General features: G+C 42.8%; 1 protein-coding gene across 3 annotated transcripts; it reads left to right on the plus strand.

The window, feature by feature from the left end:
* The first annotated feature begins 3933 nt into the window (after positions 1–3933).
* On the plus strand, positions 3934–26552 carry mest (mesoderm specific transcript). 3 transcript variants are annotated; one of them, XM_055653375.1, is made up of 12 exons: positions 3934–4070; positions 4777–4931; positions 7050–7129; positions 8443–8520; positions 8743–8879; positions 11084–11142; positions 11239–11279; positions 12250–12320; positions 13147–13248; positions 18059–18135; positions 21522–21585; positions 24666–26552. In XM_055653375.1, exons 2-12 carry the CDS (start codon positions 4778–4780, stop codon positions 24781–24783), a joined length of 981 nt encoding a protein of 326 aa, XP_055509350.1. In that variant the 5' UTR covers positions 3934–4070; position 4777; the 3' UTR covers positions 24784–26552. The 3 variants fall into 3 exon arrangements, with proteins under 3 accessions (XP_055509350.1, XP_055509353.1, XP_055509351.1); XM_055653378.1 differs by lacking the exon at positions 11239–11279; XM_055653376.1 differs by lacking the exon at positions 11239–11279 and having other exon boundaries at positions 18059–18104.
* Positions 26553–26952: the final 400 nt, after the last annotated feature.

A 26952-nucleotide genomic window follows, 5' to 3' on the forward strand; every position in this document is an offset into this window, starting at 1 on the left:
TTAGTGGATGGGAAAAAACGCATTTTCCCACCCGTTAAAAACATAGAAAACGGCGAGGTTGTGAGCTGAAATTTACTGTGCCAGTCGGGGTGACCGTGAGGCACAGCTACCTAGATTTACAGGGGAAAAAAAGATAGCAAGTAAGGTAAATTCAAGAGGGAACTGAAGGTACCAAAGCGGCGGAAATGAACAGCCCACAATTGCCGTGGATATTTACAGGTCCAAAATATCGGGAATTATCGCGTTTGCTCGCTGAATTTCATCAAAAGTAAGGCATTATTAACTTACTTTTGATAAATTCAGCGAGTAAACGCGATAATTCCCGATATTTTGGACCTGTAAATATCCACGGCAAATGTGGGCTGTTCATTTCCGCCGCTTTGGTACCTTCAGTTCCCTCTTGAATTTACCTTACTTGCTATCTTTTTTTTCCCCCTGTAAATCTAGGTAGCTGTGCCTCACGGTCACCCCGACTGGCACAGTAAATTGCAGCTCACAACCTCGCCGTTTTCTATGTTTTTAACGGGTGGGAAAATGCGTTTTTTCCCATCCACTAACATGTACCGAACCCTCGAGTGTCCTCCACTTGAGAATTTTGGTCACGTGGGTGCGGATCTACGCTCCAGTGACCTTTAGTGAAATCACCCTATAAGATCTTTGCTGTCCACCACATTCGGCCATTCGGACTAAAACTATTATAATTCTTAATTATTGTTCCAAAGAGGGGCTGAGCTATGGGGAGAGGTTGAGCAGGTTAAGACTCAATTCCTCGGAGCGCAGAAGAATCAGGGTTGATCTTATAGAGGTTATGAAATAATTGAGGAATAGGTTTAGTAGATGCAGTTGGGGAATGGAGGACCAGAGGGCACAAGGCCGCATTTGGAGTGTAGGAAGGAACTGCAGATGCTGGTTTGCACTGAAGATATACACAAAATGTTGGAGAAACTCAGCGGGACAGGCAACATTTCTGGAGAGAGGGAATGGGCGACATTTCAGGGTGAGACCCTTCTTCAGAATGATTCCTGGATTTGAGGCTTTCAGCCAAAGATTATAGAGGAGCAGTATCTTTGCTTTCAGCTACAAGAAGAGGCTGGACAGACGTGCATTGTTTTTTTAAATAACGCCAGAGGTTGAGACTTGATGGCATATGTAAAATTATGCCTATTTTCCAGGTTGGAAATGTCAAAGACTATAGAGCATAGCTTTGAGGAGAGAGGAGCAAAGTTTAAGGGAGACTAGACCAAGGGGGACCCATTGGGTCCCGTCCCCTCAACGGTTGCGGGATTTGGGGGGGGGGGGGGCTGCGGCATCATCACACACACACTAAGCCACACAGGGGGGGGGGGGGGGGAGAGGGGGGGGGAGGGGGGGGGGGGGGAGGGGGGGGGGGGAGGGGGGGGGGAGAGAAAGAGAGAGAAAGGGGGGGAGAGAGAGAGAGAGGGGGGGAGGGGAGGGGGGGAGCAGGGGCAGAGAGAGTAGAGGGGGGGGGGGGGAGGAGGTGGGGGGGGAGAGGAGGGGGGTGAGGGATGGGCGGAGAAAGAAAAGGGGGGGAAAGCCAGGCGAGCGAACTGCGAAAAGCAGAGAGAGCCCGCAGAGAGAGAGAGAGTTCTAGTACAAGGCCTGACTCGCAGGATCTTTTGGGAAACCCGAGTCGAAACGGATAGCAAGTGGGGGGGGGAGGAGCAGGATAGCGGCAGGAGGGAGGGGGGTGACTTCACTCGCTGCGCGTGGAACATAGCGCAGCAGGCCGCGAGGAGAAAGTTCTTGAGAAGCAAGCCGTGAAGCTCGTGACCTCGGAAGCGCCTTCGGAAGCCCTTGGGATATGCAGAACGAGCCGACTTGCTCGTTCACACGGGAGGGCTGGTTCCCCAACGCAATATTCCACCTCTCCACTAATTCCAATATTGGTGGCCAGAGGGGGGGCTTTCTGGAGCGCTAGTATAGGTGTTGTGGGCTGAAGGGACTGGTTTCCAGAGGGCTAGAATGGACATTGTGGGCCGAATGGATTCTTGGGCTGGCGGCTCAATCACTCAAGCCTGTGGTGAGCTGGCAGCTTACTCACTCACGGCTGGTGGGCTGGCAATTGACTCACGGCTATTCCTTGAAATTTCATTTCAAGCAGGGTGCAAGGCCACCAAATTCAAATGCAGTTTCTTACCACTTCAAGCAGGGTGCAAGGCCACTGCAGACAGAGAGTCGTGACCTCTCCCTCCTCCATTTTGCAGAGACTGAGCCACGCCCATACTTCTGGGTTTTATAGTCCCTCCCTCCTCCCACCAGAAGGGGCATGGCCTTCATGGCGTCATTGACAGGAGAGAGAATCTCAACCTTTTTTAAACAATAATAACTCTTTTATTTTTAATCGATGGGAAAAATCATCGGCATCTTATGAGTGGAGGGGGACTCTGAGTAAGATGGCCAAAAATCACAGCCCTACGTGGTAGCGCATTTTTTTAAATCAATATAAAGTGCAAACAGGAAGTGGTCAAGATTAAGCTTTTAATTATATAAAGGCAAGGTAACTTTAATTATGCAACACAGCTTTAGCATTTTCAAACCAAAGGCAACACAGCTTTAGCATTTTCAAACCAAAGGCAACACAGCGTTAGCATTTCCAAACCAAAGGCAACACAGCGTTAGCATTTCCAAACCAAAGGCAGGACAGCTTTAGCATTTCCAAACTATATTTTCAAACCACATTAAGGGGACTGACAGGTCAGTAAAACCACTCAGTTTAGTAGACACGTGTTCAGTGTTATTCCCAGCTCAGACTGAGAGACGTGACCCTCTCACTCCCCCATCTTGTAGAGACTGACTGAGGCACTCAACACTTCCGGGTTTTATAGTCCCTCCGGAAGGGGCGTGGCCTTCAGGAGAGAGAATCTCAACTTTTTTTAAACACTACTAACTCTTTTATTTTTCATCGATTTGAAAATCCTCCTATCCTGCGCAGCGGAGGAGGACACTGAGCATCTGAGTAAAATGGCCAAAATTCACAGCCGTAAGTGGCAGCGTTTTTTCTAAGATCAATATACAGAACAACAGGAAGTGGTCAAGATCAGACTTTTAGTAATATAGATAGATGTGTGGGACATGTTCTTTTACACGTAGTGGTGGGTTCCTGGAATGCACTGCCATGGATGATGGTGAGATCAATTATGATAGAAACATGGAAAAAGAAAACATAGAAAAAATAAGTGCAGGAGTAGGCCATTCACCCCTTCGAGCCAGCACTGCCTTTTCAATATGATCATGGCTGATCATCTACAATCAGTACCCCATTCCTGCTTTTTCCCATATCCCTTGATTTATTTAGCCCTGAGAGCTAAATCTAATTCTCTTTTGAAAACATCCAGTGAATTGGCTTCTGCTGCCTTCTAGAAACATAGAAAATAGGGGCAGGAGGAGGCCATTCGGCCCTTCGAGCCAACACCACCATTCACTGTGATCATGGCTGATGATTCCACTAGCCCCTAGAGCTCTATCTAACTTTCTCTTAAATTCTGTGGCAGATAATTCTACAGATTCACAACTCTGGGTGAAAACGTTTTTTTCTCATCTCCTCACCTGATAGTGGCGTTTAAGAGGGTTTTAGATAGGACATGGATATGCAGGGAAAGCAGGAATATGGATCAGTGCAGCGAATATAGATTAGTTTAACTTGGCATCATGTTTAGCGCAGACTTTGTGGGCTTGTTTGTTCTATGTATACTGCTTCTGCAGTACATTTTGGTCCTGGTGCTGTAATTCTTTGTTTTTCAAACCGAGTCCTGGGATTATTTTAGGGGGAAAAAATATAGCAGCTCTAATGCAAGACTCCATGTGCTGGTTCTGTCATACAGTGCGGGGCCAGCAGGTGGTGGGGGGGGGGGGGGGGGGGGGGGGGGGGGGGGGGGGGGGGGGGGGGGGTGATTGAGGTTTGTTTACTCCGGATGGCATGGGGATGGGAAAGGAGGCGGGGTAAGGTTAGCGTCAGCGCCGACGCGACCCGGAGACGACAGTGTCCTCGGGTGTGACGGGAGTTGAATGTGAAAACCAAATACCTTTGGTGAAAACTCACCTGAGCGCAGGTAAGCAGCGTCTTGCACCCTTCACATCTACTGGCGGTCGGAGCAATGTGCATAACCCAGGAACTAAACTACGCAACATTTCCACTTTTGGGGATTATAATCATCGTTCTTTTTACATATTTTTGCAACCATGGTTGATACTTAAAGCAACTCCGTTTTGTGAAAATAAATCTTTTAATTTGTTTACATTTTGTTAAAGCTTTTTAAACCGGAGTTTCACTAAGGAGCAGACTTTTTTCAAGGGAGTAAAGTTAATACCGATTATATCAATACAATACAAATCTGAGTGAAGAAAAACTGTATTAAAGTCTGACAGGGACTCGGGATTTAGTGTAGATTTATGCAAGTGAATGCAATGCAGGCCGTGGATCAAACTAAGTGTGATTCATTCGAGACACGCCAAAGTGTTAAATTATGAAGTGCCATAATTAAGCCTGCACTTTGCGTTCAGCTTTACTTGGTGATTTAACTTCAAGCATTAAAAGTTTTCCCATTTGAACTTTTAAGTTTAGGCCATAATGTCTCTCTAGAATTGGAAAGCTTTGCCTGTAGGGGGCAGGAGATTTACGTAATGTGCTGAAGGCAATATACTTGCAGTTTAATTCCATTGTGCGTTCTTAACCAGTTTGCATGTCAGTCTGCAAATAAATCCCAGACAATTTAGTTTGAAGAATCCCACTGTCGTTATTTCTGTTCTTTTTTTAAGGATGAAAGAGTGGTGGATCCAAATTGCACTTCTTGCTGTACCGCTAATAGCAGTCTACCTTCATCTTCCCCCCCCTATTCTCTCACCATCTCTTTACTCATGGAGAACAGCTGGAGCATTCTTCACCTTCAAAGACTACCGCATATTTTACAGAGGTGAGTCTTGTATGGTATGATTGGGTTGATAAATGGCAGCGCCGCCCTGTAGGTTTGAATGGATCACAACTCTGAACATTCTTGCTTTAGTTAAAATTGAGATAACTGCAGATGCCAGAAATCCAAGACAAAACCGAACAATGCTGGGAATATTCAGCAGGTCAGGCTGCATGGGTGGGAAGAGAAACAATCAAGGTTTTGGGATGGAGACCTTTCATGAAAACAGGGATGTAAAGGAAGGATTTGCGAATGCTGGTTTATACCGAAGATAGACACAAAATGCTGAAGATAGACACAAAGTTCTGACATAAATTGTCACCCAGCCTTTTTCTTCAGAGATGTTGCCTGACCCACTGAGTTATTTCAGCACTTTGCATCTATCGATGAAAACAGGGAAGTTTGTTAAAAGGGAAAAGATAACAACAAACAATATCACGGATGGACAACTGATGCAGACAGAAATCAAATTACCTGAAGTTGCAGAGGAATAATGTGACTTTTGTCATAATAGCATTATTATGAGTGTCCAGAAGAGTAAGAATTCTTGCATTATGATTAACGCTGTAAATGGTTTTCCAGAGTATTTGTAAACAAAATGTACATGCATCATTTTGAAAAGGAGAGCTGTGAAATATATTTTGTTTCAGCGATGAAGGGTTATAAAAAGACAGCATCCCAAACGTATGTGCTCCAGAACCACTTACAAGATCATTGAGGCTAAACGCCAGTAAATTTCTTGTATCCTTGTCTTTCTCACTTGTCTTCAGTTTCTCATCTTCATTTTGTAAGAGTTTCATCACTTGTGTCATTATCTCATGATTGATACTGTCATACCATTACCACTTAGAGTTAGTCAAAGGTAGACACAAAATGCTGGAGTAACTCAGGGTGACAGGTAGCATCTCTGGAGAGAAGGAATGGGTGATGTTTCGGGTCGAGACCCTTCTTCAGACTGATCTTCAGAGTTAGTCATACAGTACGGAAACATACCCTTTGGCCCAACCCGTCCATGCTGACCAATATGCCCCATCTAAGCTAGTCCTTTTTTCCTATGTATGGCTCATATCCCTCTAAATCTTTCCTATCCATGTACCTGTCCAAGTGTCCCATATTTGCTGTTATAGCAACTGCCTGCTCTGGCAGCTTGACCCATGTACTCAACACCATTTGAGTGAAAAGTTGCCTCTCAGATTCCTATTGCACTATTTTATCCTCGACTGAGGAATTCTAACATACCTCTGCCAGTTTATCATAGTACCACTGCACAGCACCTTCAAGGGATTGCAATTGGACAAATTTGACACCTCTTGCTTTTACTATTCTTTCTTGGTATTTTGATCCACTTAGGCCTCTTCGAATCATTGGAGGTATTTTTGTAGCAGACCTTTTAAGATGCAAGTGTTGGAATGTGTCTTTCTGAAGCCAATTTTGCATTGAAAGGACTTTGGTTGCCATTGCGTTCAATAATAGTGATTATCCCTCAACCTCAGTGCTCTGTTCATGTTTCAGTGCATTTGCAGCAACTTTGCTTTCAGATCCAGCCGTGCGAGAACTATCAGAGAGGCAGGAGAGACAAGAATTCTGATGCTAATAGCATCTTGAAAAAAACCTTTAAATCTATCCTGCATTATCTTATATGGATGGCCTAGGTTTATCATTGTCTTGTGTTCTGAGGTATAGTGAGAAGCTTTGTTTTGCATGTTATGTTTTTGACCAACCCTACTTGTCATTTACTCTGTTTTGTACTATCTGGATTACTTCCCTTAATCAAGTTCAATTCTTCATTTATATATTAAGTAAAGTTTCCTGAGCATGGGCAAATTATGGCATTGTTCATAAATCATAAATACTGATCACCCAGTTTTATCTCTGTGGTGATGAAAGTACTAGAATCAATAAATAGGAACAGAATTAGCAGTCACTTTAAAAACTGGATTGATTAATGAAAACATGATTTGGCAAATTGTGTCAGACTAACTTAAGGCGGATATGTAGCCATATACATGGATTCCTGATTTTTGAACAATGCCCTGGAATCGCTTGCATTTATGCCAACTACTGGATAAGCAGATACTCCTCAAAGTTTCTTAATGTGGTCTTTTCTATGCTTTGTTTCAGATTCCAAGGGTGCTTTCGGGAGTTCTGATATGGTGATACTTCTGCATGGCTTCCCAACGTCAAGCTATGATTGGCATAAGGTAAGAGCAGAATAGGAACTTGATAGGATTTGGACAAGAATGTTTTCACCTTGGTTGGGTTTATCGTGGGAAGGACGAATTGAATTTGAAAAATGGATATTTGTGTTGTGAATAAAGTATTGCACTCTCGGATGGAGAGAATTCAATTTAATTCAATAAAGGGTGAAGAGATCCCCTTGCATTTTTAGCATATCTAAACTCAATGTTTTGATCAATGACTCTTGCTACTGCACTTGCTACAATGCCATTTACCCCTGTTGGTCATTGCACAAATATCCAACAGGATGTGTTAAAATTGGCCAGGACCATTTCCCCTAATCTATCTATCTATATTACTAAAAGTCTGATCTTGACCGCTTTTGGCCCACTGTGCTGTGATTTTCGCCGCCACCTACGGTCGTCATTTTTGGCCACCTCGCTCAGAACCACCCCCCTCCGTCTTCCGGGGCCGGAGGATTTTTCCCGTCGATGAAAAATCAGAGAGATATTAATGTTTTTTTTTAAATTGCCACTCTCTCTGCTGCCCCTGCTGGCGGCAGGGGGGGAGGGACTGTAAAACCCAGAAGTGTAATCCCCCACTCAGTCTCTGCCAGACCCAGGAAGCGAGAGTGTCAAGGCTCTCTGAGCTACGACTAACACTGAACGCACGTCTACTCCACGGTGAGTCCCCTCGAAGCGGCTGTAAAGTGGCTGCTGCCCAATTGTTTGCCTCGCCTTTTTTAAAAAGTTTGTGTTGACAAAATGAATTTTGGTTGTCAGGTGGCTGCTGCCCAATTGTTTGCCTCGCCTTTTAAAAAAGTTTGTGTTCACAAAATGAATTTTGGTTGTCTGGTGGCTGCAGCCAGATTGTTTGCCTTGGCTTGGCTTTTAAAATCGTTGCAACAGTTGGCTGCCAGCCCAAGTATCCATTCGGCCCACAATGTCTATACTAGCCCTCTGGAACACCCATACTAGCGCAACAGAAACCTCTCCCCCACTGGCGAGCAATATTGGAATTGGTGGAGAGGTGGAATATTGTGTTGGTGACCAGCCTTCCCGTGTGATGCTGCGACCCAACGGGTCCCACTTAGTATAGTAGCTACTGTAAACCAAATGACCATAATATGTACCATGATATATGTGTGTGTGTGTGTGTATATTATGTATGTGTATAATACTTTTTAACTTTAAGTTTGAACTAGAATGTATTCAACGGGATCTCTTTAATTGAATGATTTTCCCTTTTAATAGCTGAAATGTGCTGCCAGACTGTCAAAATATGTTGTAGAACAATGGAGAACACTAAGGGGATTATAACAACCTTTTTATTTTAGATCTGGGAAGGCTTGATGTTGAGGTTTAATCGTGTTATCGCAGTAGATTTTCTTGGCTTTGGATTCAGCGATAAACCTGTGAGTATGCAGTTTCCGAATTGCAGTGTCAAGCAGCAAACACAGAGTGGTTGCCTACATAGAATAGTTATTTTTAAAAATATATAAAAACAAACTGAATGGAAGATGTCTGACCTAAGTGCATATGTCATTACATGTATTGTTATGTACTTTAACAGAAGTTTGGAGATGCTCAGTTTTTGACAAAGTTAACTGACACCAAATCCATTTCCTCTTCTCTAGAGGCTGCACAGATACTCCATCTTTGAGCAGGCAGATATTGTCCAGGGGCTAATGGCAGAGCTGGGCCTAGCTCAACAGAAGATAAATATCCTGTCTCATGATTATGGAGACACTGTAGCGCTGGAGCTGCTGTACAGGTTATCACATGAAAGTTCAGTCGGGTTGGGACTGGGTGGCAATCGTAACTCAGCTAAAATATTGTGTATTTTCTTAAATTTCCATTAATTGTTCATTTTTCTCGAATAGAAAAGTTGCATTTTTAGGGTTTCTGCTTAAATTGTTTAATTTACATTAGCAGCCTTTCTTGTACACAGTGTAGTGTTTTATGGTGCATTCTGTACATGCTTTCAATTCAGTCTCATTCCATCTTTGTATGATGTCCTGCAAATCTTTTGGATTATGATAAGGAATGAGATCTTGCATGATTTCCACCTTTCCCCTGTGGCAATCTTAAGGTATTACTTGAGAAATTGGAGATGCTGGAATCATGAGCAACTCAGCAGGTCAGGCAGCATCTGTGGGGGGACTGAACAGACAACATTTCAGGTCGGGAGCCTTCTCAACCCATAACACTGTCCATTAATTCGCTCCCCAGATACTGCCTGACCCACTGTGTTCCTACAACACTTGTGCTTTGCTCAAGATTATAAGATCATAAGTGACAGGAGTAGAATTAGGCCATTCAGCCCATCAAGGTATGTGAAGAGGAAAACATTAGTTAAGACCAAAGTTGGACCCTTGAAGACCGAAAAAGGTGAATTTATTATGGGGAACAAGGAAATGGCGGATGAGTTGAACAGGTACTTTGGATCCGTCTTCACTAAGGAGGACACAAAACAATCTTCCTGATATAGTAGTGGCCAGAGGATCTGGGGTGACGGAGGAATTGAAGGAAATCCACATTAGGCATGAAATGGTGTTGGGTACCGCAACGCTCGATGCTGAGACCGCAGCTATTTACAATATATATCAATGATTTGGATGATGGGATTCAAAGAAACATTAAGAAATTTGCAGATGACACAAAACTTGGTGGCAGTGTGAACTGTGAGGAGGATGCTATGAGAAATCAGGGTGACTTGGACAGGTTGGGGGAGTGGGCAGATGCATGGCAGATGAAGTTTAATGTGGACAAATGAGAGATTATCCACTGGTGTCAAAAACAGGAAGGCAGATTACTATCTAAATGGCATCAAGTTGGGAAAAGGGGAAGTACAATGGGATCTGGGGGTCATTGTTCATCAGTCTATGAAAGTAAGCATGCAGGTACAGCAGGCAGTGAAGAAAGCGAATGGCATGTTGGCCTTTTTAACCAGAGTCGTCGAGTATAGGAGCAAAGTGGCCTTTCTGCAGTTGTACAGAGCCCTAGTGAGATCACACCTGAAGTATTGTGTGCAGTTTTGGTCCCCTAATTTGAGGAAGGACATTATTGCTATTGAGGGAGTGCAGCGTAGGTTTACAAGGTTAATTCCCGGGATGGCGGGACTGCCATATGCTGAGAGAATGGAGGGGCTGGGCTTGTACACTCTGGAGTTTAGAAGGATGAGAGGATATCTTATTGAAACGTATAAGATTGTTGAGGGTTTGGACACGCTAGATGCAGGAAACATGTTCCCGATGTTGCGGGAGTCCAGAACCAGGGGCCACAGTTTAAGAGTAAGGGGTAAGCAGAGAGTTGTGAGTGTAGAATTCTCTGCCTCCGAGGGCGGTGGAGGTCGGTTCTCTGGATACTTTCAAGAGAGAGCTAGATAGGGCTCTTAAAGATAGTGGAGTCAGGGGATATGGGGAGAAGGCAGGAACGGGGTACTGATTGGGGATGATCAGCCATGATCACATTGAACGGCGGTGCTGGCTCGAAGGGCCGAATGGCCTACTCCTGCGCCTATTGTCTATGTTTCTAACTCCATTCTCCTGCCTTCTCCCCATAACCTGTGACACCTGTACTAAGATCAGCGAGATAGCCCTGTAATGATGAGCAAAAACACTGATCAAAGACTGAGCAGAACTCGGCACCTGAAGACACAAGGAACTGCAGATGCACGAATCATGAGCAAAAAACAAACTGCTGGAGGAACTCCATAGGTCAGGCAGCCTGAAGAAGGATCTTGACCCAAAATATTGCCTGTCCATTTCCCTCCAAGGATGCTGTGTGACCCACTGTGTTGCTCTAGCATTATTTTTTGCTCAAGAACTCAGCACCTCGTTTACAAATGGATGAAACTTCAGTGCTGTTAGCTTATCCATTTCAGAGACCAGCATTTACAGCTAGTACTTAATATGTCTATGTAATCCCATTATTGCAAATGTCTTGGTTTCAGTGATTATCTCTCCTTTGTTTTAGATCTGAACAAGGTAATCCTGGGCATCTGATAATTAACAGCCTGTGTTTGTCAAATGGAGGTATTCAACTATTTTGTTAGCATTTATAAATCTGTTTTTTTTTTATGTTACGCATTTTATGGACGATAGGTTATATCATTCTTTACATTGTTTCAGGAATTTTTCCAGAGACAAACCACCCACGATTTCTGCAGAAGGTATTATCTATGATTTAAAATAAATAAATAATAGTATCATTAAAAGTGTTTGGATGTATTCAATGGAAAGAAAGCTGAATGAGCCATATCTAAGATTTGGGAGAAGTACGTGAAGGATAGAAGAATATGTTGATGGGGTAAAGTGAATTAAATAGAGTGGGAGGAATTGGAGCATAATTGGAGCATGCATTGACCATTTGTGCTGAATGGCTTGTTTCTGCATTATAAACAATGTATACAATGTAAACAATGGAATTAGGCAGCGAATCTTCAGGCAGTAAAACCACAGCAAGGAATAGATAATCTTGCAGGATGCAAAGTATTTGCGTTCATTTTATAATTTCATTTTGGTCTCTGAATTTTAAAGAGGGGCATGCTTGCATCGCAGGCAGTGGTGAGAAGATTCACCAGGTTGGTTAATGGAGTGAAAGAACTGAAGTATAAAGAAATATCGAGAAGGTGGCTGTTTAGAAGAACAATAGTTGACCTTTATGAAACATGCAAGGTGTTAGAGAGGATTAACGGAGTGGATGCTGAAAGGATGATTTCCCTTAATGGAGTATCTAGAACAAGATAGTATAATTTCAGAATTAAAGATTTCCAATTTCAAACGGAGCAATTTCTTCTCTCTTAGAGTGATGAGTCTGTCGATTCCCTACCCTTGAAAGATGTGAGGGCTGTGTCGTTGAATATAATGAAATATAATGACCTATTCCATCTCAAGATTATGTTGTTGTATCATAGCATTAAAATTGAGAAAGGATAGCAGGAATTGTGAACAATAACTAATTAATGCACAACTATAACAGTGTTATAATTGAAAGTGAATTAATATTCCATATTCCAAACAAGATTTATCAATGGTCACTGATGTACTCCAAGTATACAGAGAAATGTGTATCTTTAAAAAAAAAAACTATAAAAATGGGCAATTATTTCTAAATTAATGTCTTGATTTTCTTTACAACAGTTACTCATAAACAGTGGTTACCTTTCACCAATCTTCACCAGACTTATGAACTACTATTTTTTCTCAAAAGGGTGAGTGAAGCTATGTGGATTTGACATGCCGTGATCCAGCATTTACACTCTGAATAAGAATTGAGCGGGATGTCCATTTAATTTTCCCAACTCAGATACAATGGCATTACAGTTTCAGCTTTTTGCACAAATGAAACAATACTGATTTTAGCTTTCTGAATTACTATTATGTGCAGTAAATACTTTCCACGACCTTTATGTGGTAATTCTTCCTTTATTCACCAGCTTTAAACAGGTAAATATCATTGTGAATTTAAGCCAGGATAACCTGTATTATATTCATGGCTAATGTTTTCATTAAAATCAGTGAAGGGAAAAATACTGCATGTACATTGTCAGCCTGGCTCAATTGGAATCTTGTCTGGTGTTGGAAGCTTCAGCTTTAAAACCCATACCGGCATTTAACATAAAATAGAGGCTAACAATTCAATATGGAAGGAGTGCGGTATCTCAACTGATTCAGTCTTTAGAAATTGATGTCAAATTGATGTGATGGGAAATCAGACCTACATTACCCATCACAATATTCACTCCACGAAAAAACCCTCCGTAGGGACCACCAAGGAAAAGATTATCCGGCACTTAGCACCTATCCCCATTTGATATAATGGGTGATAGATGATCTCTATCAACAAACCTGGTTCCTGAGATTGGTCATTCTGAGAAAGAATGACAGAGGACAGGCTTGATCCTCCAGCGAACATTAATCGTGTTTTTATGACAGTCCATGGCCACTTTATTGGTACTGATTTTTATATTTATCATTCATGAAATTTTGGGCTCTGGTGATACTTCTTCAAGGGATTTTTCTCCTGGACTTTTCTAGAATCAATATGGTGTTTGGACCCCACACACAGCCGACAACTGCAGAATATTGGGACATGTGGACCGCTGTCCGGATCAACGATGGAAACCTGGTCATGGACAGGTGAGTCAAGTGCCAGCCACTATTTAACTAGCTTGTTAAGTTTTCAGCCAAGTTTTCAGTATGTCAGGAACTCAGTGGGCCAGGCATCATCTGTGGAGGGAATGGACAGATGATGGTTCAGGTCAGTACCCTTCTTCCACAGATGCTGTGAGTTCCTCCAGCAATTTGTTTTTTGCTCAAGATTCCAGCACCTGCATTTTCTCGTTTTTCAACTATGTATTAGACCGTGCTGGGTTAGAAGGCTTCATGTATAAGTTTGAACATCCCAGAATGGCACTTTCATCATCTCTCAGCTGATCAAACTGCAGATGGTAAACAAAGTTTGATGGGATGTGTAAAACTGTGTTAGATTCCCCAGTTATAGGGTGTAGGCTGTTTCATCTGATATTGATTTTTTAAATGTTCAGTAACAGCACAGTGGAGCAGCAGTAGAACTGCTGCCTCACAGTACCAGAGACCCTGGCTATAGGTGCTATTTGTTTGGAGTTTGTACGTTCTCGCTGTGACCACATGGGTTTTCGCCGGATGCTCCATCATTGGTTCGCGTGGATTTGATAGGCTGAAGGGCCTATTTCCACACTACATCTCGAATTTAAACAAAAATCTGTGATCTAGGATCACAATCTATTCACGCATAGGAAATAATATGGCCAGGCATTCCTTGGCTGTTAATTGTATACAGCCTCTTTACCCAACTTCAGTTTATTGCTATCTTTCTCTACCTGTCACTGTTCCCACAAGAAATAATAGTAATTGACGTTTTCTGCTCAATAAATTTTGTCTGATAAATTTCCTATCCTCTCCATACTGAGCTGACAGCGTGTTTAAGAAAGGTAGGAAACTAGTAAAAGGTGGAACATTAGTTATGTAAATTAATGATGATGTTAGCACAATAGAGAGAGGTAATGAAGCAGGTTGGAGCAAAATCAAACTACAGGAGGAACTCAGCAAATTGAGCAACACCTGTACGGGGAAAGGAATTGATGATGTTTCAGGTCTGGACCCTCCAACAAGACTGAGAGTAGAGAGGTAAAGTAGCTTGTGTAAAGGAAAGGGGTGAGTGAAACAGGGGCTAGTAGGTGTTAGGATGAGCAAAGAGTGGTGAAGGATGACTGGCGAATGGAGCCAAGTGAGGGAGGAGTGCAGTTCGGAGGCAGGTGAATTATGGGTGGAAGCTGACAAGGAAAGAGAGGCAGATAGTCACGGTTGTCAAAAAGGTATAACAATAATATTGGGAGATGTTCTAAATGGCAATGAACAGGCAAAATAACAGATCTATTAAAATGAATTGGCCTGATACCTTAAGGGTTAGGTCAATGGAAAACTAAAGGTAGACACTTGAGTGGATGTCTCAAAATACACTGAATGGATACATTCAATTGGGGGAAAAAATCCAACCTAGCATCCTATGTTGAGCTGAGAAAAGATGGTAAAAGCAATGAGTGTTTTGGATATTTAAAAAAGTAAAGTTAATGCACTGGACATCAGTCCTGCAGAAAGTGAGTCTTGGGTCTTACTAATGGATAATGGGGAGATGACAGATAAATTGAATAGGTATTTTGCATTGTGTTTTGCAATACACATGTACCAACCCAAAAATAGTTGTAAATCGAAATAGGAAGGGAGAACCTTGAAAGCTACAATCATAAGGAATGGAACTGAGCAATGTTGGAGCTGCAGGTTAACCAGATCTTGGATCCTGGTGGAATTTTATCGTAGGATTTCAAATATAGTCGCCAGTGAGCTACGTTTAAAACTTAAAATTCCCATTTGATTGAAAAATTGCACATGTAATTCCTTGATTTTGAAAGCGAGGAGATAGAAAGCAGGAGACTACAGACCAGTTAGTTTAATTTCTATCATGGGGAAAATGCTAGAAATTTTTATTAAAGATGATTATTGCAGCATCTAGAAAAAATAAAGCTGAATTTAGCATGGTTTTGTGAAAGGGAGCTTAAGTTTGACCAATAGGATCTTGGGTCTTGACAGGGGGAATGTAGAGAGGATGTTTCTTCTCATGGGAGGAGCTAGAACTAAAGGTCAGTGATGAAAATAAGGGGTTGTCCATTTGAGACATAAATAGGGCTGTTTTATTCCATTGTGTCTGAGTGTGTTTGGAACTCCTCCGCAAGGGATGGTTGATGTAGAGCCTTGAATATTTTTGAGGCAAGGGTAAATATATTTTTGATGACAAGGTTCTGCTGAGTGTTGAGCTAAATTTACAATCAGATTAGCCAGGATCTTATTGAATAGCAGTGTAGGCATGAAGGGCTGTGTGACCTACTTCTACCATATGTTTGAAAGTCTCTTAACATTTATCCCAGCATAGGGCTCTGCCATGCCTCAGAGACTAGATACACTAGTACCATGCTTAGCACTCAGTATGCCTTTCCAGGAGTAAAACACTTGTGGAATTTGCACTAAGAGTGCCCCTTATAGCATTAGATGTATACAGTGACGTGTTACTTTCAGTGACACTATAACAAAAACCTGACAGAAACCCCTACTTTCCAGTCATGAATTACTCACATTTGACTTTGGAGAGGCTGAATGCGAGGGATGGAGTTGGGCAGGCTAGGGTTAGCGCTGCATACTCTCCGCGTTGAGATGGGGGAGCACAGGAACCTGCGTCAAGCTCCTGTATGGTGTAAATGGACCATTGCTGAGCAGAGGTAGCACCAGCTGTGTGTGTTGTTAGACAACCTTGGTTTTAGGATATCTCTCCCCCTTCCCCCCCCCCCCCCCATCCCTTCCTTCTCCTTCTTTGTTTAACTGCACAGACCGCCCTAACCCTGAGATTTCTCTGCTGTAAGAAGCTCGGCTGAGAGGGAGAGCCAGCAGCTGCTGTCACATAAGAAGACATGAATTTGGTGGAGCAGGTGCTAGCTGTCCTTGCCCTGGGCCTTGTTCGCTGTGCCTATCTCAATGCTGAACAACTCTACCTCATGCCCACCAGCACCACCTTTTACAGGCTGGCTCTCCACATTGAGCTAATGAGTGGGGAATTCCAAACATTTATCACTCTGTGAAGAAGTGCCTTCTCAATCTTGTCCTGAATGGTCACCTCTTTTTAAAAATAATGTATCCCGTGGTTTTAGACAACTCAGCGTGTCTGCATCGATCCTTTTATGCCCTGCAAGAATGGGTTAAAAAGGAATTGAATAAATGATTAATTTCTAGTTTAATTTAAAGATACAGCACGGAACTAGGCTGTGCTGTATCCACGCCGACCAGCAACCCCGCACATTAACACCATCCTACACATACTAGGGACAATTAATACATACACCAAGCCAATTTACCTACATATCTGTACGTCTTTGGAGTGTGGGAGGAAACCAAAGATCTCGGAGAAAACCCACGCAGGTTACGGGGAGAACGTACAAACTCCGTACAGACAGCATGCGTATTCGGGATTGAACACGGATCTCCGGCATTGCAAGCGCTGTAAAGCAGCAACTCTACTGCTGTGCCACCGTAATACTAAGTAAATTAAATACATGTAAAATATAAATAGTAGTACAGTTTTAAGATTACGGAGCAGGAGTTAGAAAAGGTAATAATGAGTTAAGTTTCTATTTCAACCTGGGGGTTTATCCATTGGTACTTTTACAGTTTGGCAAGAGTTGGAAGGGAGAGTTCAAATGAGCAATAATGAGGTTTGATAAGAGAGAGATGTTGGAGACATTAAGTGAGAAAAAGGTCACCTGTTGAGTAACACGTTTTTCTTTGATCCTGCACAGGAAACTGTGAGGCTCCTAAAATGTTCATTAAATATAGGGCAGGATTTCTTTACACTTTACTGTTGATCATATGGAGAAATATCATAAATGTATCTTTTGTTTTAGATCCTGACTTTCATAAATGTCCTAGCTTCCTTGTGCGCTTATTCCATCCTTCCTGGTCGTTTTGAGCCAGGGAAGGGAAAATATAAATAAATGCCCTGCAAATTGCATCCAGTGGAAATAACACAAATCCATTCAACAGAGCTGAGGTCCAGAAATGCCAGAGCAATTAAAATGGCATGTAGCTGTATATTCTGTAAAGCGCAGCTTACATTCTGCCAACTGGTTTTTACATCTACGTTTGCTTGGCCTGCGGTATAATATAAGGTCGAGCACGGAATCACTGAAATGAGGTCTGATTTACATTCATTATTCAAGAACCTTTTAATTTTCCTCTCAGAATTGTGCAACTGGGAAAAGTACCGGTTACAGTGGGTAATGTAGATTGCGGCCTCTATAAATGCAAAGCTGAATATCTGTATGGAATTGGATTAAGGATTGGTAGGTTAAGTACAGATAATCCAGTGCTGTCAGCAAACATGTTTGTCCTTGCATTGCTGGACCGTGCAAATATGCTAAGGCATGTATCTGGTCAAAAATGTGCAAATACTGACTTAATTCTAATCAAGACTATGTTGTTGCAAAACATATTATTACAAAGTCGAATTGGTAGTCTTTCATGAAGCAGAATCTTCTGCCTTCTATAATTGCATCAAATCTTGAAAATGAAGCTGCATTGATTAGTATTCCATCAGTGCAGGCAGGGCACATGTATGACATGTTGGGTCAAGTGCTTTTTGTTGATGGTGACTGAGTTTTGTAATGGTTTTGCGTAAACTGGGGGAAGGTGAAATATAAGATTGTAGAATGGATGTAGGTCGATGAGGGAAATTAAAATGTGAAGAAGCAAGCCCCCTTAAATACTCATGATGAAGCAATATACTTAACAAAATATTTCCATGTCATTTTGTCCTAGCTCTGTCCTGACTGCAGGTATAACATTCTATAATTTAATGCTCTTTCAGTATTTTACAGTTCATCAATCAAAGGTGGAAGTACAGAGATCGATGGGTAGGAGCCTTGATTTCTACCTCTGTTCCATGTATGTTGAACAATGTCTGCCTTTTTATTAATAGAGAAACTTTTCTAAAACATATGAGTTATTTACAAATAATCATGCACCATTATGGGCCTGTCCCACAGGCGATATTTTGGGCAACTACAGGTGACTGCCACAAAATTTTCAACATGTTGAAGCAATTTCGGCAACAGTGGCGACAATTTTTGCTGTCGTAGGTGCTGTCGTAAGTTGTCGTCAGGTGTCTTAGATGAATTCCATTAAAATTAGTCCCTGGCAGACGCCTAAAGAGTTGCCTAAGTGGGACAGGCCCATTAGTCTCTAACACCATCTGATTCTGTTTGGCATCTGCTGCTCACTCTAGAGAATAAGCGAGTTTGGTATTCCGAAAAACACAGGGATTCATGGGATTTGTCAAAGGTCACTCGCTTTCAAGAAAAAGCGACCAAAGCGCTGGCTGTAACTGAATACATTTTTATCTTTATTCATGGTTTATGTGTAAAAATATATTTAATCTGAGGAACAGGGGTGCCAGGTAGCGGGAGAGCAGGGTGTAACAGCGAGAGAGAGAGAGGGGGCAGATGCGAGTGGGAGACAGGGGGTGAGACTGGACCAGCGGAGGGACATTCTCGGCACCTGTGCACACACAGACCCGCGCCTCATCCGCAGCCAGGATTGAACCCGGGTCCCTGGCGCCGCAAGCGCTGCCGAACCGCCACTGGACCGTCACCGTCCTCCCAGAGCCGAGCCCGAGCCAACGCCCCCCCCCCACCTCCGCGCCGGCTGCAAGACCGGGGCCGCCACTGCTACGGGTCAGCCGCGGACTGCCGGCCAAACCGGCGGGACAGTCCAGGGCTGCCGGCCTACCTGGCGGGACAGGCAGAGCCGAGCTGGAGCCAGCACCTCGCCCCCCCCCCCCCCCCCCCCCCCCCCGCCCGGCTGCAAGTCCGGGGCCACCAAGGCCACCCTGGACACCTCCCGCCACCCCCGGACAGGGACAGGACACCCGGGAGGGGATGGGGACAGACCAGCAGCAACTCTACAGCGCCCGCTGTGCCGGAGACCCGGGCCCGACCCCGACTAGGAACGAAACGCAAGTCTGCACACCACACAGCACCACAGTTGCCGAGAATGTTTATAGCGAGTGACCTATGACCTGGGCATGCGCAGTCGGAAAATCGAACTTGCTTATTAAGCATAAAGACCAGCACTGCATTGATGAAGCAATTGAATTGACAGATCTTTCAGATAAAATATTATAATGCAATTAAGCTCTCGGGTAGACATAAAACTTAATGGTGCTGCATTTCGTTGTCTCTGTACTGTACACTGACAATGGCAATTAAAGTTAAATCTGAAGAGGAAAGTTATTTTCTGTGTCGTGGCCAATATTTATCACTAACATTTATTATTTAGTCATTATCCCAATGCTTTTGTCGAAGAATATTGTGCACAAATTGGCATGTCTGCTCCCAGAAATACAGGTGCACAACCTTTTATCCGAAAGCCTTGGGACCAGACACTTGTCGGATTTCGGACATTTTCGGATTTCAGAATGGAAGATTTTTAGCGTAGATTAGGTAGGTAGCGCGGGCGGCTTGAAAAGTCTGGAGCAGCTGCCTCCTCCCCGGAGACCGGGAGAATCATTGCATAAATGTTAGTCAGTTAGTTTGGAGGGATTTTATGTGGTGGTGGTGGTGTAGGGGTGAAGGGGGAAACTTTAATTCTTAGTCCCCTACCTACCTGCACGGCGACTCCCAACCTCGCGGAGCTGGGGGCTCCGTCCGGCCGCGGGCGGCGCCAGTTGTAGCTCCGACCCCGGCAACTCTACCCCTGGCTGCGAGGCGCTCCAAATCCAGTGCGGCCCGCGGCCGGACGTCCCAGGTCCGAGAATGTCGGGAGTCGGCGGCGTGCAGCGCTGGGATACCAGCGGGGAGCGGGCAATGCCTTACCGGGTCGCCGTGCGGCAAGCTCCGGAGCGCTGTGGCCGCCTTCTTCCAACATTCGCGGAGCGTCGCTGGATTTGGAGCCGCGGAGCTGGGGGCTCCGTCCGGCCGCGGGCGGCGCCGGTTGGAGCTCCGACCCCGGCAATTCTACCCCTGGCTGCGCGGCTCCAAATCCAGCGACGCTCCGCGATGTTGTGTGTCGGCGGCCACAGCGCTCCGGAGCTTGCCGCACGGCGACCCGGTAAGGCATTGCCCGCTCCCCGCTGGTTTCCCAGCGCTGCGACGCTGCCGACTCCCGACATTCGCGGAGCTGGGGCGTCCGGCCGCGGGCCGCGCTGGATTTGGAGCGCCTCGCAGCCAGGGGTAGAGTTGCCGGGGTCGGAGCTACAACCGGCGGCCCCACCGGCCACAGCGCTGCGGAGCTTACTGCACAGCGACCCGGTAAGGCATTGACCGCTCCCCGCCTCTCCGACCAGGTAGGGGACTAAGAATTAAAGTTTACCCCTTCACCCCCCTTCACATAAAAGCCCTCCAAACTAACTGACTAACATTTAAGCAATGATTTACAGATGTTTAAGCGTCTCCCGGTCTCCAGGGAGGAGGCAGCCGCTACAGTAGTACAGACCTGGGTTGACCGTGGGTCGTTTTGGGTCAGGTTTGGCGCCAAACGCGAGCTTTGGTGCGCAGACGACGTCTGGAAAAAATGGTCGGTTTTCGGAGCTTTTCGGTTTCTGGAACACCGGATAAAAGGTTGTGCACCTGTACTATGAAAGCTGATTAAGGCCTGTCCTTGGGTTTACTAGCTGTCAGAAACTGGATGTTTCTTATGTTCTCTTAATATTTGTGAAACACTCAAACCAATAAAATTAATATTCAACTTTTAAACATGATTAACTTTTTATAACCATAATTAAATGTATTTGACTCATTTAAATTAAAAGTTAATGCTTCTGTCCAGATTTGTCTTTAATGTCAGTAGGTTTGTGGGCTTTGTGCCAGGATAACCGGGTTCAAGCCTGCTTGTGGAAGTTTGTGCTACCATACTCGTGCATGCACAAACTCTATCTAGAATTGCCTGCTAAAATGGCAATTCTGAGCTATTTATCTTCTATATTTAGGCCTAAAGAATGATGAAAAAAAAATCCAAGATCCTGCTCTGTCGCTCTTCAATGACCTCTCTCTAGTTTGGTCAAAGTTGCTGAGTACCTCCAGGATGCTTTTTTGTATAATTGTAGAAATTTGATTTTGAAATATTAATGTATATTATTGAGTTCCAATTACAAAAAACTCCAATAGTTTCTGGCTTCACTTAATTGGAATTAGAGGTCAATAAATGGTGGGGTATTTTGTGAATGTAACCAGAGTGTTGCTGGTGTAACACAAAAAGGATGTTGTTCCCTTTATTAATGGACATAGTTCCAAAACACACGAGACAGTGTGACAATGTCCTATTCTTTGTTACAGTACATTTAATCTATGGACCGCTGGATCCTGTGAACCCTCATCCTGAATTTCTGAATCTTTACCAGTAAGTTTTGTTCTGCCTGTATTTCCAATTCACTTAACTAACTGAAACCAGACTGCAATTGTCTACACTCTCTGACTTTGGATGGATAATTGCTAAGCACTATGGTTTTAAAGCAATTATAAAGCTAAGCATGCATGCATCAATTTTAAACAAATATGTAAACTAGCAGGAAGGTCAAACATTTTTTTTTTCTGAATTGGGATGACATGATAGTCTTTACTGTATAATAAATCAGGATGCTGCTGTACAGTAGGAGCACTTTCTTACTGCGAAATATGTTCCAGATGAGTTATTGGATCATATCCCAGTCTAATACACATTCCTTATATCTTGTTACCCAGGTGTAAATAGCTCGTTCTAAGCTTCCCTCAGTCTAGTTTCAGTCAATAAGATACTGAGTCAAGCACTTGTGCATCTAAACTATATTTGGAAAAACACAGTGACAGTTCCCCACTACTATAGCTAACCACCGCGGGTTCGATCCTTGTAGCTGCTTGGCCAAGCCCTCCTAGCCTCGTGCAAGCAGAGACACTCCAAAAGGTCACGTTGTCCCAAGCGTTCTACGGAAGATCGACACAGGACCTCGTGGGAGCTACCTTCTATAGGTCCCCGAAACTTGAGGGGCCGAACCACAGTCTCTTTACAGTCCAATAACAGATATCGATTAACACAGTACATGATAGACATTTCCCTAACCCAATAATACAGTAACCAATACATTGTATTCAAACGGAGCTTCTGGAAGGAAGCAGACATAGCAACATTTTCCCAGGTATTCAAGAAACCCAGACAAGGCTCAACACTTAACCCAATCAACATCTAGTAAAGTAAAGCTTTGCAACAATATTTACAATGTGTATGTCTGGTTTGCATTCGCCCAATCCGTTTCATGCAATTTACACCTAATTGTAAGAATCTGCAGATGTCCCATTCTTTCCCTGCAACTCTTATCTAGGCTCCAGACAAGCTGGCACCATTCTGCAGCTTGTCCCATTTCTGCAGGAGGCACATTTAAATTGACCAAATGGCCTAGCAGTCCAGAAGCCTTTACTCAATTTTAGTGTCCTGGCATCTCCAATTTGACCAGAATTAACACAGGCAGCTTTTGAGTCCTTTAGTCCAAAGATTAAAAGCTTGCAAATAGAAACTAGTAAAAGGTAAACAAAGCATAGATACCAGGGACAAGGAACTTTATTTACTCAGTTTTAACTGATCTCAGGACAGAAACATGGAAAATTACTTGCACAGTTTGATCCACGATAGGATTTTACCTGTAGAGTTGGCGTTGGAGAGAGTCCAGAGGAGGTTTAAGAGAATGATCCTGGGGATGATTCAGTTAACATATGATGAACGTTTGATGGAACTGGGCCTGTACTTGCTGGAGTTTATAAGGATGAGGGGGTACCTCATTGAAACTTGCCGAATAGTGAAAGAGTGGATTTAGTTTTAGTTTAAAGATAAAGCGCGGAAACAGGCCCACTGGGTCCGCGCAGCCCAGCGATCCCCGCACATTAACACTATCCTACACGCACTAGGGACAATTTTACATTTATACTGAGCCAATTAACCTACAAACCTGTATGTCTTTGGATGTGGGAGGATGTGGGAGGGTCTTGAGCCAGAGGGCATAGCCTCAGAATAAAAGGTGTACTTTCAGAAAGGAGAGGAGGAATTTCTTTAGTCAGATAATGGTGAATCTGTGGAATTCATTGGCACAGACGGCTATGCAGGCCAAGCCATTGGGTATTTTTAAGGTGGAGATTGACAGATACTTGATTAATAAGGGTGCCAAGGATTATGGGGAGAATGCAAGAGAATGGGGAAAGAGAGAGGGAAAATAGATCAGCGATTATTGAATGGCAGAATAGACTCGATAGGCTGAATGGCCTACTTCTGCTCCTATGACATTAACATACCAATGAATTTCCATACATCATTTTAAGAGGCAATTAATTACACTGTTCCAGTGTTTCTACTTGCCCCAGTATACACCATCTTTCAATTCACTTTTTCTCACCACTGGAACTGCAATAGCAGTTGTAATGTAGCAGTAAATGTCTGTGGGATTATCCACTGTGCATACCCACCTAACTGGATTAAGCTAAGGTGGTTTACAGTGGGGACCTTTGCTCGGCAGTAAGTCTGATTGGAGTCAAGACTGTAGATTGAAAACTGAGCAGTTACTCTTGGTTAATTCAGTGCAGAATTGGCTGAGATGATAAACTGAGGCTCTGTCTGCTGACATGAACATAAAAGATCCATATTTTTTAGAAAAGTAGGATGTGTAAAATTCTTGTATTTATCTCTCATCCACCATCACTATAATTGACAATCAGGTCAATACCTCAGTGCTGTCAGTGTGATTTTGCTGTTCTCTGTCTTGAGGCAATAATTGCCTATGTTATGCCCCTGTCCCACTTAGGCGATTTTTAAAGTGACTACAGGCGACTAGGCTGTCGCCACATGGTCGCCGGGGTGTCACCTGTATGGTCTCTTCAGTCGCCCAAAGAGCTGTACCTTTTTTCTGGTCGCCGCTGGATTTTAAAATGTTCAAAGCTTTTCGGCGACAGTTGGCTTGTCGTAGGTTGTCACCAGGATGACGTAGGTTGTCGCTGGTGCTGACTGCGGTAAATTCCATTGGCTAGTACCTACATCAACCTAAGTCAGCCGGGAGTTGAATGGAAAAGATGAACAAAGGAGGAGAGAATGTGGGTGGATTTGTGGTTACCCGAAATTTGAAAATTCAATGTTCATACAATTGGGATGTAGACAATCCAGCGGGGCATGAGGTATTGTTCTTCTACAAAAAATACGAAACGCTGGAGCAATTCAGTGGGTCAGGCAGCATTTCTGGAGTATATGAATAGGTGATATTTGGGACCCTTCTTCAGACTTGAAACACAGTTCGTTGTGTGGTTCTTTTAGTTTGCAAGTGGCGATTCTGTGGCAGTGGAGAAGACTTGGGACAGACAGATTGGTGTGGGAATGAAGTTTACTTTGGGGTTGTTAAGTGAAGGAGTAAATCAGAATTGTTGGACGAGCTGATGTCGAAAGATTGTCCACTCTTTATTTTCTTTCAGGACATTGGTACCAAAATCAACAGTGTCAGTCCTTGATGATCACATCGGCCATTATCCTCAGCTTGAAGATCCTGTGGAATTTGAAAAAGCTTACACTAACTTCATCAACTCCTTCTGAAGTTTTAGTGACAGCTCTGGACCTTGACCAATGAAAGTTCACCAGCTTCTTCTGCATTACAGGAATTCTGGGATTTTCCCAAAAACGTTTTTCAAAAAATCGGACTCAGACATTACAAATTTTATATGGGATTATAAATCCCATAGAATACAAAGAGCGCACCTTAATAAACGAAAAGAGTTGGGTGGTCTAGCACTCCCTAACTTTATGTATTATAATTGGGCAGTAAATATTAAAAATATGATTCACCTGCTGGACAATTCTGCCCAGCAGGTGGACTGGATTGTAATGGAAAGAGAGGCCTGCTCTCCGTGTAATATAGGAGCGACTCTCCTCTCACCAATACATCTGTATAACAAAAATTATAACAAAAATCCAATTATACATAGCACAATTAGAACATGGAAACAAATAAAACAGAATCTAAAATTAAGAAACCTATCTCTTTTAATACCAATAGTTAATAATCCATCATTTAAACCATCAATTATAGACAAATCATTTATACAATGGGAAAGAATGGGAATCAAAACGCTCGGAGATCTGTATGAATTGGGAAAATTATTATCATTTCAACAACTACAACTGAAATATAATGTGAAATATAATCAATATTTGAAATATCTTCAAATTTGTGATTATCTGAAAAAATACACAAAAGACTATCATAATATGCCTACAGACTTACTGGATGAAGCAATGAAGACAAAGGCGGAACCAGCAAATCTAATATCATAATTATATAACATCATCGTAAGCATAGAAATACCCACAACTGATGGAATTAGAAGAGACTGGGAACAAGAATTAGCTATAAAAATTCCAAAAGAGAGCTGGGATAATCACTTATTACAGGTGCATAAATGTTCGATCAACGTACGACATACGCTCATCCAATTCAAAACATTACATAGACTATATTATTTAAAAAACTAAAATAAATAAACTCTTCCCTAATGTCTCACCCATCTGTGATAAATGTCTGTGTCAAGAAGCTACCATAGCGCATTCTTTTGTTTTTTGTACAAAAATACAAAAATTCTGGAATGAAATATTTGACATCTTTACAAAATTAATTAAAATAAAACTGGTACCAAAACCAGAATGGATTATTTTTGGAATATCGGAAGGTAACCCTGAACTAAACGTGTTTCAGAAGAATTTACTCAATTACAGACTAATAATGGGAAAAAAGCTCATACTTAAATTCTGGAAAAATGCGCCTACACCAACAATACAAATGTGGATATCAAATATGTTTGAAACACTACATCTGGAAGAGATGAGATTCCTCTTAGTAGGCAAACCAGACCACTTCCAAAAGACGTGGTCTACGTTTTTGGAACTATTACAAGCATAAGGTGCAATAGTAATATAATAAATAAATAAATAGATAAAAGGTACCAGGATCTGGCAACGGGGGGTAAAAAAACCCCCAACAAAACAACAAAAACAGACTTGGTTGGTAATCCCCTTTCTGCGGAGTTTAATGTTATAATAGAGCGATTGTTTCTCCTCTCTTTTTCCTTCTTTTCTAGGGTCTACTTTCTTTCTTTACTTCCTTCTCTAACTTCTTTTCTAAGGGGCTTTCCTTTCTCAACACTCTCCTGCACCTTCACGACTCTTGCGCACTTTCTTTACTTCTATCTTTTTCTTAAAGCTCAAAAAATGAAGCGGTACAAAAAATGTATTAAGACATATGTGTTGTGTATTATTGTAATTTACCGTACTTCTAATAAAAATTAAATAAAAAATAAAAAAAAGGAATTCTGGGATCAAACAGTAGGCCAACAAACACTTTAACCCAACACATTCCACAGATAACGACGGTGTTATTACATTCTGTTTTGCTTAAACAACATTTTGCAGTTGCCATCTGCGAGCAGATGGCAACTCTTTTGAATGAGTCGAAGTGGATAGGCTGCCCATTCCAAATGTGAAATGTTGCAATACACAGCAGATCAGGTCAGTATTTTGGATGGCACTTTCTTACATGAAATGTAAACTTTGTCTTTCAGCATGTATTCTGCTTTAGGGTTTAGCTTACTGTATTACAGGGATAAATATTTCACTGCCCGAAAGTGTACCAATTCAGCATGTCGATTTCTCGAAAGGTCCATCTGTTGGAGGCTTGATCAATTATAAATCACTCATCCTGCAGATAATTAA

The sequence above is a fragment of the Leucoraja erinacea genome, chromosome 22, assembly GCF_028641065.1.
Source record: "Leucoraja erinacea ecotype New England chromosome 22, Leri_hhj_1, whole genome shotgun sequence".
Taxonomy (NCBI): domain Eukaryota; kingdom Metazoa; phylum Chordata; class Chondrichthyes; order Rajiformes; family Rajidae; genus Leucoraja; species Leucoraja erinaceus.

Coding starts and splice junctions, on each gene's coding strand:
- mest (XM_055653375.1), top strand. CDS start 4,778: ATGAAAGAGTGGTGGATCCAAATTGCACTTCTTGCTGTACCGCTAATA. Junction 7,130..8,442: donor CAAGCTATGATTGGCATAAG/GTAAGAGCAGAA, acceptor TTTTTATTTTAG/ATCTGGGAAGGCTTGATGTT. Junction 21,586..24,665: donor GAATTTCTGAATCTTTACCA/GTAAGTTTTGTT, acceptor ATTTTCTTTCAG/GACATTGGTACCAAAATCAA.